The sequence below is a fragment of the Equus caballus genome, chromosome 22, assembly GCF_041296265.1.
Source record: "Equus caballus isolate H_3958 breed thoroughbred chromosome 22, TB-T2T, whole genome shotgun sequence".
NCBI lineage: Eukaryota > Metazoa > Chordata > Mammalia > Perissodactyla > Equidae > Equus > Equus caballus.
In genome coordinates this window covers 28,413,572-28,431,246 of record NC_091705.1, presented here as the reverse complement: position 1 = coordinate 28,431,246, position 17,675 = coordinate 28,413,572, and the positions used below count along the sequence as shown (strand labels likewise).

At 37.7% G+C, this 17,675-nt stretch overlaps 1 protein-coding gene across 1 annotated transcript in view; it reads left to right on the top strand.

Annotated features, from left to right (window-relative positions):
• Nucleotides 1-17,675, top strand: part of SAMHD1 (SAM and HD domain containing deoxynucleoside triphosphate triphosphohydrolase 1) — a 52,353-nt gene that overhangs the window by 24,130 nt on the left and 10,548 nt on the right. Inside the window, exons 7-13 of the mRNA XM_001499498.6 lie at nt 5,750-5,905; nt 7,196-7,296; nt 7,472-7,580; nt 8,978-9,069; nt 10,218-10,333; nt 16,472-16,611; nt 17,432-17,527. Coding sequence (XP_001499548.3) covers nt 5,750-5,905; nt 7,196-7,296; nt 7,472-7,580; nt 8,978-9,069; nt 10,218-10,333; nt 16,472-16,611; nt 17,432-17,527 — 810 coding nt within the window. The remainder of the gene's footprint in view (nt 1-5,749; nt 5,906-7,195; nt 7,297-7,471; nt 7,581-8,977; nt 9,070-10,217; nt 10,334-16,471; nt 16,612-17,431; nt 17,528-17,675) is intronic.

The following is a 17,675-nucleotide window of genomic DNA, read 5'->3' as shown; positions in this document are numbered from 1 at the left end:
ATCTTCTATTAGCAGTTTCATGAAGCCATCAGTTTCTCCATTAGAGTTCTGTAATTTTTTTACCCAGTTCAGTTTTATGATCTGAAAGTTTGTCAGAAACCTGTATTCTAGAGCAAGCATCAGAGTCTTTCCCATGAATCCCTTTGAAGGTGAAACATATTTTCAAAAGCATCAGAGTAAAACAATAACTGTCTGTAAATGACAGAAGACTTCAGAATGACAAGGAAATTTGGTTATTTTTGTGACATACAACACTTTAAGATAATAACTAGAATTATGGTTGACAACCAGGACAGATCAGAATTTTAGGAATGTCATGTAATTTTTTAAACATTTACATCAGTAACATTACCCACACAATATCATAAGTCCCTATGAAACAGTGCTTAGTTATCCATTTAACCATGGTGACAATCAAAAGATTTTCAGGCAAATGCAGAAAATTAAATAGCTGTAAGAAAAACCTTAGCACCTATGATTAAAGATCTGATAAAAACAATCCAGGAAAATTTATTTTGATAAAACATAAAAATCCCTACACTTCTGGTAGACTACTCAAAGGAAGGAAAAACCTTTCATGATCTCTTTATCAAGAGCAGACTAAAAGTTTAAGAAAATTATCCTTTTAGAGAGGGAAAACAACAAATTCTAATTTTGTACCAGCTTACTTTTGACATTAAAACTCATTTACTTAAATAGATTTACTTCAATCTTAGCCAACTTGACCACATGTAACTATTTTCTCAAGTTTTTCTTCCATAAGCCTTCTATAACCTTGTTAACAAACAAAAATATCTTTCTTTACCTGCTTTACTGAAAGCATACATCTTACTTTCCTTGAATACAAAGGTGTTTTCCTTATTAATTTTTAGTAGCTTTAATCACATATATTAATTAGAATTTTTAACCCTTAGAAACCTTAATTTTTTAGTGAAAACTAAGAAACAACCAATTATGAACTGTCTTTTACATTAGCACTTTGTGGCTTGGCAAATGTATAAATAATTTTTATAATTTCTAGAAACATATTAATTTATAGTACAATCTTGTAATAAAATACAAGACACATTTACTAATGGACTGAAACATCTTTTGGTTTCTCTGTAATAAGCCAAAAGTAGATAAACCTATATTTAGTAATTAACATCTAATATTTTATCTTATTTGGAAATGATGTAGATACTCAATGAATTTTTATATTTTAAATTAACCTAGCAAAACTTCAAAGTTTCAAGTTACCAAAGAGATTTTGGAAGTTATTTTAAATACTTGTGTCATAAAATATAATTGTTGCTAAAAGTTTATCTATAAACTCTTACCTCACTTACATCTAAATCATTTGCTCTCAACAAGTATGTTTAGATTACCCATGAAAACTTCATGAAACATTAGACAAAAGTAGCAACCATTTTAAGTTATTGTTTTGCTGACAAATGTGTAACAGGTATAACATGAGCTTATTTGCCTAGCAAACCCAGGCTGCATGTCTGTATTATATCCAATGCTGATAACTCTAAGGATGTGCCTATTTTAATCAAACACACTTAAACAAGCTTTAGTTTACCAAAGATTATTTCATATTCTGTTAACTTGAAAGATATGTAAGTTAGTGTCTATTACACTTAAAAATAATTTATGTAAGCACTTACTTTAAGCTTATTAAATAGAGTTCTTAATTTTGGCCATACCTTCCAGAGGTAAAATATCACACATATATAATATACATATAGACACACATGCACAAAGACCCCACAGCTATTGTTTTAAAACTTTAGGACAATGTGCCACACCTTTAAAAGTCTGGACAAAGCATTTAATAAAGGTCCTCTTTCTAAGATTTAACCCTAGACCAATTTACCTTGAGGGGGGGAGATTTTATTATCTTTTCTATTAGCACCTGATATTAGCTTCTAGTTTTTATCTCATACCTTGTGGGCTCAGGCAACCCTATTGACTTCCCTTTAGTATATTTAATTAACATTGTCTAAAGGGCAGATTTATATGCAGTCTTACAATATCAATATTGGGGGAACGTTTCCCTCAGTGAGACACGTTATCTGTCCCCACAGTACAATTTATAATAGAATCATGAAAAAGAGATGTAATCACTTAATTCCATCAATTCTATACCTCTATATCTCTAATCATAGCTTTCATTAGGACTTCATCAACAAGTCTTGGTCTAATGATATTGGATAAGGAAAGCATTCCCAGCCAGACATAACGTCCATTTTCAAAACACACTCATGCAAAGTTGATATAACCTCTTTATGTAAAATTAGCTCACAGTCCAACCCTTATAATCTTATCAAGACTTATACTTTTACATTTTCTCAATTTAATTGTAGCCTGAGTCAGGGTCTTAAGGCTAGTCATTATTTTCTTGTATTTCCCTTTTGATTTGTTTTTTTCATAGGTACCAATAAAACAGTGATGATGAGAGCTCTTCAAAAATTTTTCCAATTTAGAAGTTTTTTTCAATTTAAATGATCCATCGTCTGGCCATTGATGAGTAGGATCTTAATAGCAACTCAAACCAGTACGCCTTTTATGGCTTAACCATGGATGCGAGAGCCATCCCCAAAAGCGAGTGTGAAAGAAGCAGCCCTCACAAGATCCAGAAAGTTCACTCCCAAAAATAGTCTAAGAAAGCAAAGACCTACACTGCACAGGCAGTAACAAGCAACGGAGGTTGTGACAACATAGGCTCCTTATGAAAGCAACTGGAACCCCTTATGGCAAACTCCCCTGAGAGCTGATCCAGCCAGAAAGAGAGTGCGTCTCAGAACCCCTGTCTGTTCGACTGGCTGCCAAGATGCACACTGGCAGGAGCATCCTCCAGATGGCAGAGACCAGAATGGTCACAAAGCCAAGCTCTCAAGACATAGAATAAGACAAAAGAAAAAAACCTCATCTTATATACACTTTAACAGCTTTAGCTAAGCTTTAGGTCTCTTGGAGACAAATTAATACCTAGAAGGGAGATGCGGCAGAATTGGGGAATGTGTGTGTTTTACAGAGTATCTTTTATTTTATTTTTTATTTTTATTTTTTTTTAAGATTGGCACCTAAGCTAACAACTGTTGCCAACCTTTTTGTTTTCTCCCCAAATCGCCCCGGTATATGGTTGTATATTTTTAGTTGTGGGTCCTTCTAGTTGTGGCATGTGGGACACCACCTCAACGTGGCCAGATGAGTGATGCCATGTCCACGCCCAGGATCCAAACCAGCGAAACCCTGGGCCACCAAAGGGGAGCACGTGAACTTAACCACTCAGCCACAGGGCTGGTCCCAGATTTACAGAGTATCCTGTTGCATGGAAATTTTCTTGAGGTTGGCAGGGGACCTGTCGTCATCTACCCCATTCCATGACCAGCTTTCCTGCCATGAGAGTCTTTGTGATGTGGCAAGCGCCCTCATGGTTCTTAACTGCTCGACCCATGCCCACCAAATTGGTGGCCTCTTTGGTTTCCAAGATGCCCTTAGCAATAGCTTTCACCTCATGCGCATATTCCCAGACAGTAGTCACACAGAGATGCCTGCGTCTTACCCTGTGATTTTTCCTTTTTGTGACAAATGATACAAAAGACAGAGGCAAGGAATAATAGTGACCATCTCTGGGAGGAGAAGGATCAGTAAACCAATGAGTACTCAAACCAGGTTTCCCAGAGTCGCTGAGTCCAGGAAGCTAGTAGCTTCACCAATATTTCCTCCTTTAGTCTAAATTTAGCAAAGGAAAAAGACTCACCACTCTTGGTTCCATTGGACCTTGCAGGCAGAGATCCGGAAGGCTGGCATGGTAAGAACTCTTACCTCCTGCTGGCTCTTGTCAGGGGTCTGGGATCTCTTAGCTGCAGTAGTCCAGGAGTGAGCAACATGCCAGTGAAGTTTTGTCCCTTCATGGTCACCAAACTTTAGGGGGGGAAAATCTATTCCTCTGCCCTCTAGGTCCTTCTAGCTGGTCTAAGAATTAAATTGACCCGAGACAGGGGCTGGCCTGTGGCCGAGAGGTTGAATTCACGCTCTCTGCTTCAGCGGCCCAGGGTTTTGCCAGTTGGGATCCTGGGCGCGGACATGGCACCACTCGTCAGGCCATGCTGAGGTGGCATCCCACATGCTACAACTAGAAGTACCCACAGCTAAAAAATATACAACTATGTAGTGGGGGAGCTTTGGGGAGAAAAAGGAAAAATAAAAATCTTTAAATTGACATGAGACAGAATAGCAGGAGAAAATCAAACAAAGTTTAATATCATGTATACATGGGAGAAGCCCAGGAAAACTGAGTAACTTGCCAGATGGCTGAAGCCACCACCTTAAATACCATCTTCAGCTAAAGACAAAGGAGGATGTTTGGGTTGGTGGTTTGGGACTTCAAAGAGGGGGAAGGCAATTTACAAGGAGGTGGAAAAGCAAATGTTTGATAAACAAGTGTTTGCTGGGCCATCTATACACATTGTGACCAGAGAGAGAACTTGGATAAAAATGGGCTTAGCAAGGATCCTCCTATCTACCACACCTAGTTTATATTATACTATAGTTATCTTATGGTATTAGCTCCTTCCTGGAACAGGCCTGCTATCTCAAATTCTTTTAGGCACTTAGGAGGAAGATCAAAGTTTCTTTCAGAGCCTTTTGTACTTAAAAATAATCAAGCCAAAGAGATACATTTTGGGATGGCCAATTCTGATCCCCCATACATGTTGTGTCCTTTTTAGTGTATCACATGAGAGGCACATAAAATCTATTTGAACCATTACTGGTGAAATTAACTTTGATAACTTGATTAAAGCAATGTCTGACAAATTTTCCTACTATAAACTTACTATTTTTCCTCTATAATTAATATGTATCTTGATTCAATATTTAAGAAATAGTTATAGAAACATTCAGGTTTTTGTTTTCATCTTGAGTCACTTTTTGGTAAGACCTGTGATAGGGCAGATGTCTCCAGGGGGTCATTTGATATTTACAATGATTGTGAATGAGTGAGCAGAGACAAATGAGTAAAATGAGCCCGTTTTGAGATTCTCACCCACATCCTGACTTCAGAGCTCCATCTTGGTTTTACTGGCAAGTGTGCAGTTACCTGTTTTCCCCACTAGATGGAAGTGCTAACAGAACTCGTAACTTCACGTTTCAAGGCTGATGAAACAATAGAACTCAATTTTATAGTGATATTCCTTAAAATGGGATTCTACCTGGATGACCTGGTAATGTTCTGTACTGTAGTGTACAGTACTTCTGTACTGTAAATGACTATATTATTAAATATATTTATGAAATAATTATGAACATGGTTTGTAAAAGGTTTATGGACTAGTAAAATATAGACAAATTTGACAGGCTTTTAAAAAAACTTTTATTGAGGTAACATTGGTTTATAACATTATATAAATTTCAGGTGAACAGCATTATATTTTGACCTCTGTGTACACTACCTTCTGTTCACTAACTACCACAAGTCTGGTTGCTGTCTGTCACTGTAAAACGTGCCCTTTTACCTCTTTCACCCTCCTCCTTCCCCCTTCCCCTCTGGTAGCCATCAGTCTATTCTCTGTGTCTTTGTGTTTGTTGTCGTTTTTTGACGGGCTTTTAAAAATATCTGCAAGACTGTAGTTGGAAACTAGATCATTAACATGCAGTAGAATCTTATCTGAATTACCTGGAATCAAGAGTAATTTGGATAATCTGGGGTCCCTAATGGACTAGAGTCTCTAAGAGACCATATTGTGCTGACTTTTCCTAGCATGAAGAGGGCTCGGTTAAGATGTTTGAGCACCTGGTTAATTCTAATGGACTCAGAGCTGTCATGGAACATTATGGTCTCATCCCTGAAGAAGATATTTGCTTTATCAAGGAACAAATTATGGGACCACTTGAAACACCTGTCAAAGAATTCTCGGTAAGTTTTTGTACAACTTAATTTGAACTGGCTGGTGCTTTTCATCTAGTCTTTTCTTGATTTCCTCAGAGCTATTCGAAGAGGGATACTTGGCTGTTTTAGAGGGACTAAACTATAAAATATGTTATGTATTTCTCCTGTTTAATGCAAAAAACGAAAGGCTTCTATATTTTTCCCACCTCTTAACTGAGTTCTTTAGAAGTTACCCCCAAATTTAAAAAAATAAACCTTTTTTGATGAATATATATGCAGTATCTTATATAGAAGCCTAAAAGTAACTCTGGAAAACAGAAATGTGTGTGTCTGTTTATACATTAAAATTAACATCTTTGAAATATTTAGGTATATGAAGCCCTAGAAAAAGTTGAATTAGTTCAGAGGAAAAGTCTGTTTAGTTTCCTTTTTGATCTTTTTGCTTTTTCTTAATTAAAAAAGAAGTTGAAAAATAATTTGCCTTTGAGGTTTTTAAGATTTCTTTTCCTTGAATATATACAAATCTACTTGTAAGATGTAAGACAAAGAGGTGGATTTTTTAGCAAATAACCTATTTCCAAAACATGGAGCTCCAGAAAGTCTTTGAATAGTGCTTGTCATTTGTGCTAGATGTGTAGCTACTTTGAAAGATAGTACTATTTTCATGCATGAATTCAAGCATTAGCATATACGGAACATTTTTACTAGTTCCTAGTTAGATGGTATATTTAAAAAAATTTTTTTAGGGGCCAGCCCCATGGCCAAGTAGTTAAGTTTGCGCACTCTGCTTCAGTGGCCCAGGGTTTCGCCGGTTTGCATCCTGGAGAGGATATGGCATTGCTCATCAGGCCATACTGAGGCGGTGTCCCACATGCCACAACTAGAAGGACCTACAACTAAAAATATACAACTATGTGCCGGGGGGCTTTGGGGAGAAAAAAACAAAAAAAAAAAAAAAGAAGAAGAAGAAGAAGATTGGCAACAGTTGTTAGCTCAGGTGCCAATTTAAAAAAAAAAAAAAAAATTTTTAGAGCAAGAAAGCTTGTTGGTTATGGGAAGTGTAATAAAGTTAGGATCTTTTCAATGGCACAAGAAGGTTCAGTGTTAACAGGATATCATATACCTTAGCATTTCTTTTTCCTTTTCTACCAATATAGGAATTAAGTGCAAGAAGGAAAGAGTAAAACCTTCTAACATATCTCACATTTCATTCAAGTATCTGTTTATAATTTTCAGATTAATACAGTTGCTTTGCTTTGCTTGTAAACTGATTTGTTTCCTGTCCTAAAACTTTCAGTGGGTTTTCTTGTCTTCCAGTGGCCGTACAAAGGGCGTCCTAAAGAGAAAAGCTTCCTTTATGAGATAGTGGCTAATAAAAGAAACGGCATCGATGTGGACAAATGGGATTATTTTGCCAGGTGTGCACTGAACACGCCAGAGAAGCTGGTTAAAATCCTTTTATACTTTAAATATATATGTTGTTTTTATTTAAGTAAATAAACAGATCAAATCCTTGTATAAATTTAGTGTTAATATTTAAGATCCAGTTTCCTTGTTGAAAACTTTCATCTCTCTGCTTTGGAATCTTTGTAGGGACTGCCATCATCTTGGAATCCACAATAATTTTGATCATAAGCGCTTTCTTAAGTTTGCCCGTGTCTGTGAAGTAGACAATAGGAAGCACATTTGTACTAGAGAAAAGGTAAGCTATGTCAGAGGAGCAACAAGGAAGGTGTAGTTCCTAGTTTGGAATCTAGAAATAAGCATTCGCTCATTTGGAAAAACCGATGGCTGGTAGATTGTCATACTTAGCATTTTTAAGTGTCTTAAGGCTCTTCCACTTCTACTGCATTGCTAAATACTAAAATTGCAATAGGCATTTACTGAGTGCTGTGCCAGGCGCTGTTTTAAGTGCTTTAAACGGATTAGCTCAGTCCTCCCAGTCCTATGAGATGAATACTATTATTATCCCGCTTAACAGATGAGCAAATGGATGCACAGAGGAGACATACAATTAAAAAAAAAAGGTAGAACTGGAATTTTAACCCAGAAACTTTGGCTTGAGTCTCATCCTTAATCACTACATTAGTGTTTCATAATAATTAACGTAGTAAAATCATTAGGCCCCTGCCATGTTAGAGTCATTCAACTAAAAAGCAGTATAGTATTGTAGTACAGAAAGTCTTTCTTTTGAGGATGAAGACTATCAGAAGAGTAATACCTAACGTCTAGAGTCACTGGGAAGATTGGAACGTATATTTAAGATGCCTGTAACAGGCTCTGTCACAGAGTTAAAACACTCAGCAGATTTTCATTTACTAAGAATGCAAGTTGCAGACCTGCGACTAAGATATACAACTATGTACGGGGGGGGGGGGGGGGGGGGTTGGGAAATAAAGCAGAAAATAAATAAATAAATAAAAAATTAAAATTGAATAATTAAACCCCCAAACTCCAATTCAGACAAATTCAGAGTTTTTAAACTGTAAATTAGTAGTAGGAAAACGTGCTAAGTTAGTCAGTAAGCATAATTTTCAGTTGAAAGTATTTGTAAGAGAAGACTAGAGAAAATATTATTTTGTATGTGGATATAAAAGTCTGAATTAAAATGTCATTTTCCCCACAGGATCTTTAGTGAAATTAATTGTGATTCAGTGATTTTTTTATTTGTTTTATAATGACTAGTATAATTGCTTCCTTCAGTAAAGGTAAAAAAAAGATACCAATGGCTTAATGATGTTAGAATTTTTGCTTAGAGAGATTTTTCCGTTGTTAAGTATCTTTTGTGATGTAGTTTTAATATAGGAATAAAATACAAAGCAATGGAAATCATAGTGAATTTATAAATGTCTTTTTGTCAGAAATTTTATAGCAAAGATTCCTAAATTAAAAGAATTTTCCCCCTTAAAAAAAAAAAGAATGGAAGTTGCAAACCAATAAGTAGTTTTACTAATGTACGTTGTTTTTTTGTAGGCTCAGGGAGTTTAATGCGTAGCCTTCTTGTCTGCCACCATCCCTTTTCCTTGTCTTAGATACTTGCCTACTAACAGGTAACCTCATCGGATCCTACATTAATATATATTTCATGTTTTCCTGCAGGAGGTGGGGAATCTGTATGACATGTTCCACACACGCAACTGTTTGCACCGTAGAGCTTATCAACACAAAGTTGGCAACATCATTGATACAATGTAAGGAATTCAATTGTTATTTCCCTATAAAATTTTCCAAGTTGCTTTGTTAGAGTATCATGTTTAGGTCAAGCTGAGATTTCTAGATAAAGTCAAGTGAATTTTAAGTGAATAAATCTAAAATGGTTCCCTTAAACAAATGAAGCAAAAACTAGCATAAAGTAAACCTAACCTAGTTGGAGGAAGCGGAGGAGAGTGGATAAAGGGTACAGATGAAGGGCAGAAGAGCTAGCTTAGGCCAGACAGGAAGAGGCAATGAATGCCAGGATAGCTTAGACCTCCCCACAGGTGGTCACTTATGCACCAGATGTTAGCCATCCAGGTGAGATACGGCACGTGGCTAAGGGACATTCTGAAATTAATGAGAAAAAGTAGCTTTAAGGATTAAGCTACTGTCTGTCCTTACCATATCAATTATTTTTCAAAATTTGTAGCAAATATCAAAACCGACAGAAATTTCACCTCTTCTCCCTGATCCAGTCAGGACCTAGGCAGAAAAATATGGCTAAGTTTCTATGTAACTCAAAGACCCCATGAGGAATTGTAAAAAGTTGGTGTGAGCCGAGTTAATTCCATGTCTCTAACTAGCTTTAAATTGATTTGTTCTGAGCCTTTCTGGTTCATGTTTACATTTGTGTTGAGGAAATTTATCTTCTTTTCTCTTTTTTTCCCATCTTTTGTCATGAGCAGACTAGTTAGAATACATTCTCCTATTTATATGGTCGTTACTTTGGCAAGAGGTTTTTGCTATTGTTTTTAATTTAGAGAGTTGGAGAGATCTAGGTTCAAAGACTGGCACTGCTTCTTCCTAACATGGCTAAATGAAAATTACTTACTTTCTGCATCTGTACAACTGAGGCTGATTACACCTATCTTATTGTTGAAAAGATTAGATCGGATAATCTATCTAATCCATCATGCCTGGGACACACTAAGCATGGCTGCTCACAGATCACCGTGCACTTATTGAGTATGATTGAGAAGCAGTTGTCCTTAGAACATCGTGTCTCAAGATTTTATAAGTATATAAGTAGAAAGATTTTATAAGTATAAGTATATAAGTAGAAAGATTTCCTTAACTTTAAGCAAGGCATAAAGCAAATATTCAACTTTTCTCATAAGCATAAATTTTTACAAATGATCTTTAGGATTACAGATGCTTTCCTCCAGGCAGACCCCTACATAGAGATTACAGGTGCTGAAGGAAAAAAGTATCATATTTCTACAGCAATTGATGACATGGAAGCCTTCACTAAGCTAACAGGTAAGAACTGGAAGGTAACATGAGTGGTCCATCTCAGATACAGGATAAATGGTCCCTGGATTGCAGGTGGGTTATTCTCCGAACATTCCAATGTATTAAGCTTCTCAAGTGGTTATATACTTTTGGATTTGAGTTTTATCTCTGCTTTGTACTAACAAGGTAACCTTGATAAAGTTATGTAACCTCTCTGAATCTTAGTTTCCTCAACTATAAAATGGGCGTAATGATATCTAGCATACAGTTTTGTTGTGATGCTAAATGAGGCATAGCACCTAGGATAGTACTTGGCACATAAGTACTCAATATTTCTTATTATTTAACTTATAATACAACTGGACTAATACCAGACTAGTAGCAAAAAACTGACTTGCCCTTTTGACATTATTTTTGTTGCAAAACACAGGATGCTGGGAAGATTTCTTTGCACTTCAACAGAAATGAAATCTGCAGCTTAGGCTGAAAAGGAAGTGAGGTGAAGATGTCGCAGCTCATTCTTTAATGTGGGAGAGTGTAGACTGAGAAATAAAGATCAGTAGAGCAAGACAAGTAGACCAAAAAGTATAGACCAGCCAGCGTTCTTAGCTGCAAAACATAAACTGGATCTGTTTAACTAAAAATAACATTAGAAATTAGTCTCATAACTGATAGAATCAATGGAAAGGCTGAAGCTTCTGAAAATGAGCAAAAACAGCAGAAGCTGAGCAGGCCAGGTCACGGCTAAGATCACTCCACAGCAGCTTCCTCTGGGGTACCACTGCTGCTCCATCCATGCTAGATCCTGTCTGCAGCACACTGCCAGAGTGAAACCTAAACCAGTTCCTCTCAGATTGTCTTTGAAGAACCACTATTCTTCATTTCCAGCCCCTCGCAGATTGACACTTTTATAAAATATGATAAAAATGAATTACTGGAAAAATGAAAGCAGGGGAAAAGACATATGAAATACAAGCCCCAATTTTTATTATTGAACTTGACAGGCTTAACATCCATTTCAGTAAATATAATCAAAAGAAACATAGTAGAGAAGAAATTTAAGTTACAAAAACTGTATATATTGTTCTTTAAAAATATACATGTGTGGAGGCCGGCCTGGTGGTGCAGCGGTTAAATGTTCCACTTCTTGGCAGCCCGGGTTGGGGTTTGCCGGTTCAGATCCCGGATGTGGACATAGCATGGCTTGGCAAAAGCCATGGTGTGGTAGGCATCCCACATATAAAGTAGAGGAAGATGGGCACGGATGTTAGCTCAGGGCCAGTCTTCCTCAGCAAAAAGAGAAAGATTGGCAGTAGTTAGCTCGGGGCTAGTCTTCCTCAAAAAAAAAAAAAAAAAAAAAAGCACCTGTAGCGGAGCTGGCCCCATAGCCGAGTGCTTAAGTTTACACCTCCACTTCGGCGGCCCAGGGTTTTGCTGGTTTGGATCCTGGGCATGGACCTGGCACCACTCCTCAGGCCATGCTGAGGTGGCGTCCCACATAGCAGAACTAGAATGACCTACAGCTAGAATATACAACTGTGTACCAGGGGGTTTTGGGGAAAAGAAGGAACAAAAAAAAAGAAGAAGATTGGCAACAGATGTTAGCTCAGGTGCCAATCTTTAAAAAAAAAAGTTCCTTAAAAAGAATACATGTGGGCATTATATAGAGTCTCTATTACACTCGTAACTTTTTAGTCATTTTCCAATCATAACTAAACCAAAAATTAGAAATGAAGTAGTGATTTCTCATATTAAATATCTTTGGGCACACTGAGAACACCGTCCATCAGTATTTAAGGGTTATAATGTGACAAGTGAATTTGCTTGTTGTTAATTAGTCGAGGTTGGATTGATGACAGACTTACTCACAGGGGTCAATGTATATCTAAATTGTTTCTAGGTTTTGTTTTAATAACGTCATAGTAGATAAACTAGTCCCCCGTTGTTATGTTGATGAAAGTGGAAGAAGAGATGATCAAACAACTTGAGCAAGCTGGGGAGATTTATTCTTAACTTTGGTTCCTAATGAAGCAAGTGATGCTGTCCTTTAAGAAGTCATCTTCCGTCTTCATCAGAAGGCAGTTACAGCAATTTATCCTGTAACGTTATACTACGTTAAACCATCTTTTGGTAAAAAGAAATGAATTCTGGGTTTTATGTACTTTGGGGTTAACTGAAAATGCATGAAATCTACATTTTCTTGTGGTCCTCCCGCACGTGACTGTACGTAGCTCTCACTCATGGAGCTTCCGCATCACCCAACTGGCTTTATCCTGTTCAGTGAGATGAGCCCACTGTCACACACTTGGGGATCGTAGCAACTGTCAAAAATCTCAGACAATGGGGGCCGGCTCCATGGCCGAGTGGTTAAGTTCGTGCGCTCCTCTGCGGTGGCCCAGGGTTCGGATTCTGGGCGTGGACATGGCACCAGTTGTCAGGCCACGTTGAGGCGGCATCCCACATCCCACAACTGGATGGACCTGTAACTAAGATATACAACTATGTACGGGGGTTGGGGAGATAAAGCAGAAAAAAAAAAAAAGAAAAAGATTGGCAACCGTTGTTAGCTCAGGTGCCAATCTTTAAAAAAAAAAATATATCTCAGACGAGAGAATAGGTCACAGTTGTGCTTTATCTGCCAGGGTATGGGAGAGCAAGCACATGGCCTTTCCGGCTTTCATCCTTTGAGATGGAATAATCTTACCTTTCTGCTTATTATTCTGAGCAGTCATATATAGTCGTTCTTGTCCTTCACTACTTGACCTTGAAGGCCTAGGACCATGTAAGCCTTCATTACCTTTGCCGCTTTTCCAGAAGGCAGCTCACCTTTTCTTTATTCAAAAATCTCCACTTCTTATTTCTTAATGTTTTAGAATGTTTCCCCATGTTTTATTGGGAAGTGTTGAAAATATACAGCAGTATTGAAAGAATTTTACAGTGAACCTGGATACTCACCACCTAAATTCTAGCGTTTACCAAACGTGCTTTATCACACATCTGTCACTTACCATCTCTCTATCCATCTGTTACTCCAGCTTAATTTTGATGACTTTTAAAGTAAATTGCAGATATTAGTACACTGTACCCTAACTCCTTCAGCATGCAGAGTAACTCAAGTTCAATAATTATGTATAGATTTTTTCTTTAAATTTACATGCAATTTGTATAAATGTGCAAATCTTTTTTTAATTAATTAATTTTTTTTTTTTTGAGGAAGATTAGCCCTGAGCTAACTACTGCCAGTCCTCCTCTTTTTGCTGAGGAAGACTGGCCCTGAGCTAACATCCATACCCATCTTCCTCTACTTTATATATGGGACGCCTACCACAGCATGGCTTTTGCCAAGCAGTGCCGTGTCCGCACCCAGGATCCAAACCAGTGAACCCCGGGCCACCAAAGCAGAATGTGCAAACTTAACCGCTGTGCCACCGGGCCGGCCCCCTAAATGTGCAAATCTTAAGTGTGCATGTGTTAGAGTTCTGACAAACGTGGGATATAGAACATTATCTCATCCCTGGAAAGTTCCTTCATGCCCCTACTGCTGTTGACCTGCCTAGACTTTATGTAAATGTCGTCGTGCAGCGTGTGCGCTTCTGTTTAAGGCTTCTTTCACTCAGCGCTGTGTATTTGAGATTCACCCAGACTGCCTCCATCAGTAGTTCATTCCTTTCTTTCTTGATGAGTATGCCACAGTGTATCTGTTCTCTCTGCTTCCTAAATTCCTGTCTCTGATGAATGTTTCAGCTTATCTGGATGTAGCTATCTTAAGCATTGCAAATGTTATGACTGCTGTTTTAGGTAACCATTTTCTTACCTTGGTCTTTATCCTTCCATATTCCTAAGCAATAAGTGGATCTTACACCTTCTCTTCTTTCCCCTGCAAAACCCTCACCCAAAAAATCTTTTAATTAACTTGGAATTGTAGAATGTTAAATTAAAAAGGGCCTTAGAGATCATCTACTTAAAACTCCTCAAATGAGGAAATTGAGGCCAAATGAGGGAAAGCAGCTGCTCCTAATGAATGGCAAAGCTAAGCTCAAACCAAGTCTTCTGACTCCCAAGTTGAATGTTTACAGTATTTTAGAGCAATATTTTAGCCATTAAATTTAATACTTAAACAGTTTCCTTTACTTTTGTACATAACTCTTCTCTGAAAACATGTATGCAGAACGAATAGGACTCTCATACATGGCTGGGGGCAGTGGGATGGCACAGCCGCTCGGAGACAGTTGGGCATTTTCTATAAACACGTTTACCCTATGATCCAGCAATCCCTCTTCTGCCTGCTTACCGACAGAAATGAAAACGTAAGACCACCCAAAACCTGTACCTGGTTAATTAATCATTAAATAATCAATTCAGTTAGTTCAGTAATTAAAGAAATAATTGAAACTGAAGATGTAAAGATGGTTTGTAGAAAGCATCACTGAGAGGATGAGAAATGTGTTAACTGTATAGATTGAGTAGGAGATATGTATACACACAAGGGAGGTGAATGACGTAAGGCTGCTAATATTTTATTTTGCCACAAAAAGGCATTTTAATAAAACTCATTTTGCAAAATGCAACATTTGAGTCGGTCAAAGGTCAGTGAATGCTAAACTGTTGGTTGGAAACTTTTTGGGGTAATCATTCAGTCTCCAAATATCACCCTGCAGATTATTTGTTAATTACAAAGGGAAAAATACGTCTATAACAGAGAAAGCTGGGGATTATTGCCTTAACCAACTAGTGGAACTTAACATAACCAATAACGGTAACAAAGTTCATTGTGTGATTCCTACGTGATGCGTTGAGCCAGGCACATCTGTTATATAGTGTTCTTGACAGCAGTGTTGAATGAGAATGTATTGGTGAAGAAACAATCAGACAAGTTCCAAATGTGGGACATTTTACAAAATGACTGCCTGAAATTTTCCAAAATGGCAATATCATGAAAGAGAAGAAGTCAAGGGAATTAGAATAATTCTACATTAAAGGAGACTAAAAAACATGACAACTAATGTCATCCATAATGCTTCATTGGTTTCTCTATCCAGCAATGAAAATCCATAAATTGCATTATTGGAACAATTAAGTAAATTCAAATATAGACTATATGTTAGATATTTTTATATCAGAGTTAAATTTCTTGGCTTGATTGTGATTATATAGGAGAACATTCTTGTTCTGGGGAGATACGCTGAAGTATTTAGGAGTAAAGGGTCTTAATGTCTGTAATTTTCAAATGTTTCCTCAAAAGTTTCCATGCGTGCATACACAGAAAGACAGAGTGCGTGCATATGTGGGAAGACATTAACAGTTGATGAATTTAGGTGAAGGATATTTTATTTTGAAACTTTTCAAAATAAATAGTTGGAGGAAAAAGAAAAGAGAAGGAAAAAAAGAGAAAAAAACCTACCTTCTGCTCTCATCATGGAATGGAACTTGAAAAAATTTCTGTTAAGGAAGCTTACATCACTTAGCTTCAACAATTATCAACACATAGCAATTTCGCTTCATCCCTTCACTCCTGTCAGACACTGGACCATTTTGAAGTAGATCTCAGACATAATTTTGTAATTCCTTAAGTATCATTCTCTTTAAAACAAAACAGGGCCAGCCGGGTGGCGCAGCGGTTAAGCACACACGTTCCGCTTCAGCCGCCCCGGGTTCACCAGTTCGGATCCCGGCTGCGGACATGGCACCACTTGGAACGCCATGGTGTGGTAGGCGTCCCACATATAAAGTAGAGGAAGATGGGCATGGATGTTAGCTCAGGGCCAGTCTTCCTCAGCAGAAAAGAGGAGGCTTGGCGGCAGATGTTAGCTCAGGGCTAACCTTCCTCAAAAAACAAAACAAAATATAACAACAGGAAGTTAATACACCCCCGTGCCCCCGTAACCCAGCCTCAGTCATCAACTCTAGTGCCATCTTACTTCGTCTCTGCCCTTTCCCACTCACTAGACGACCTTGAAGCAAATCCAAGACATTGCTTGGAACATTTTTACAAAGGTTTATTCACTTCAGTCTTTTTAAAACTTTTTTCACAGCTTAAAATAATAGTGTGCCTACATTTGTAAACTTCTGCTTGAAATCATTTCAGAAGTATAGCAAGGTATGCATCTTTTTAAATCTTGTTTTTGGTTTTCATTTTAATAAACTGAAATTTCATCAAATTGGCAGATAACATTTTTCTGGAGATTTTATACTCTACTGATCCCAAATTGGATGCAGCACGAAAGATTTTAAAAAAAATTGAATACCGTAATCTATACAAGTATGTGGGTGAGACTCAGCCAGTGGGACAAACAAAGATTAAAAGGGTAAGTTGAGCTTTCAAGCACATCCCCATCAGGGAAAGGCCTTGTGCCTCGGGAGGACCCATTAACCCGTCCAGTACCACAGCAGCTCTGTGCTAAGCCCTTTACATTCGCTCCATTTAATTTTCATATCAATGCAGTGTTCTTAGGCCTGTCCTTAGAGGAAGAAACTGAGGCTTGGGAGAGATTCAATAACTTGCCTATGGAAGCACGGAGAGCCAGGATTCAAAGCCAAGTCTAGTTTACTCCAAACCTTTACTCATCCCAGAAGTGAGAGAGGCCACAAATTTTGACTAGATCCAAAGGCAAGAAAATCAGTGTATGGGAAAAGAGCCTCAGAATGAGGTGTCTGCATGAGCTTCATTGAGGCTCTGAGGACCTGCTTTTAACTCCCACTTCTCTCTCAGTTTATCAGGTTCTCCCAGATGGTGATTGCCTGTCTTGTTTAGTTCAGATACCTGTTTTCCTCTCCTGCTTGTTGAAGGCTTTTCTCTTGGCCAGAAAGCCAGTTAACACGAGGCATACTGATAACCACGCCCTGCCTCATGTTACTTCTTTGAGTTACTCTTTGCTTCCTCTTGTTTTGCTAATAGGTTAATGCCACATTTTTTTAAATGTGTCATTCTGTTGTGAAAATTGCTCTATTGTGATTTGATTAAAGGATGGCATAGGCCGTCCTTTGACATCTGTTTGTTTGGGATATCTCTTAGTTATCTTAGTCTTCTTAGTTAAGTGCCCTTTTCAGAGAGGGAGCCTCTTTGTGGCACAAACACTTAATGGTGAAGAACTGGGGTTCTAACATGAGGAATTTTACCTTTTCTAGGAAAGCTATGAATGCCTTCCAAAAGAGGTTGCCAGTGCTAAACCCAAGGACGTGTTGCTAGAAGCTGAACTGAAGGCTGAAGATTTCATAGTGGATGTAAGTAGTTACCCTGATAATATATTAAGTAAAGTTTTTTTTCAGATGAAACCCCTCCCCATTATAAAAGTTGTACGTGTTCATTATGGAAAATTTGGAAAATACAAAAAGGTATGAGTAAGGAAGAGAGTCGCCTGCGATCTCACAG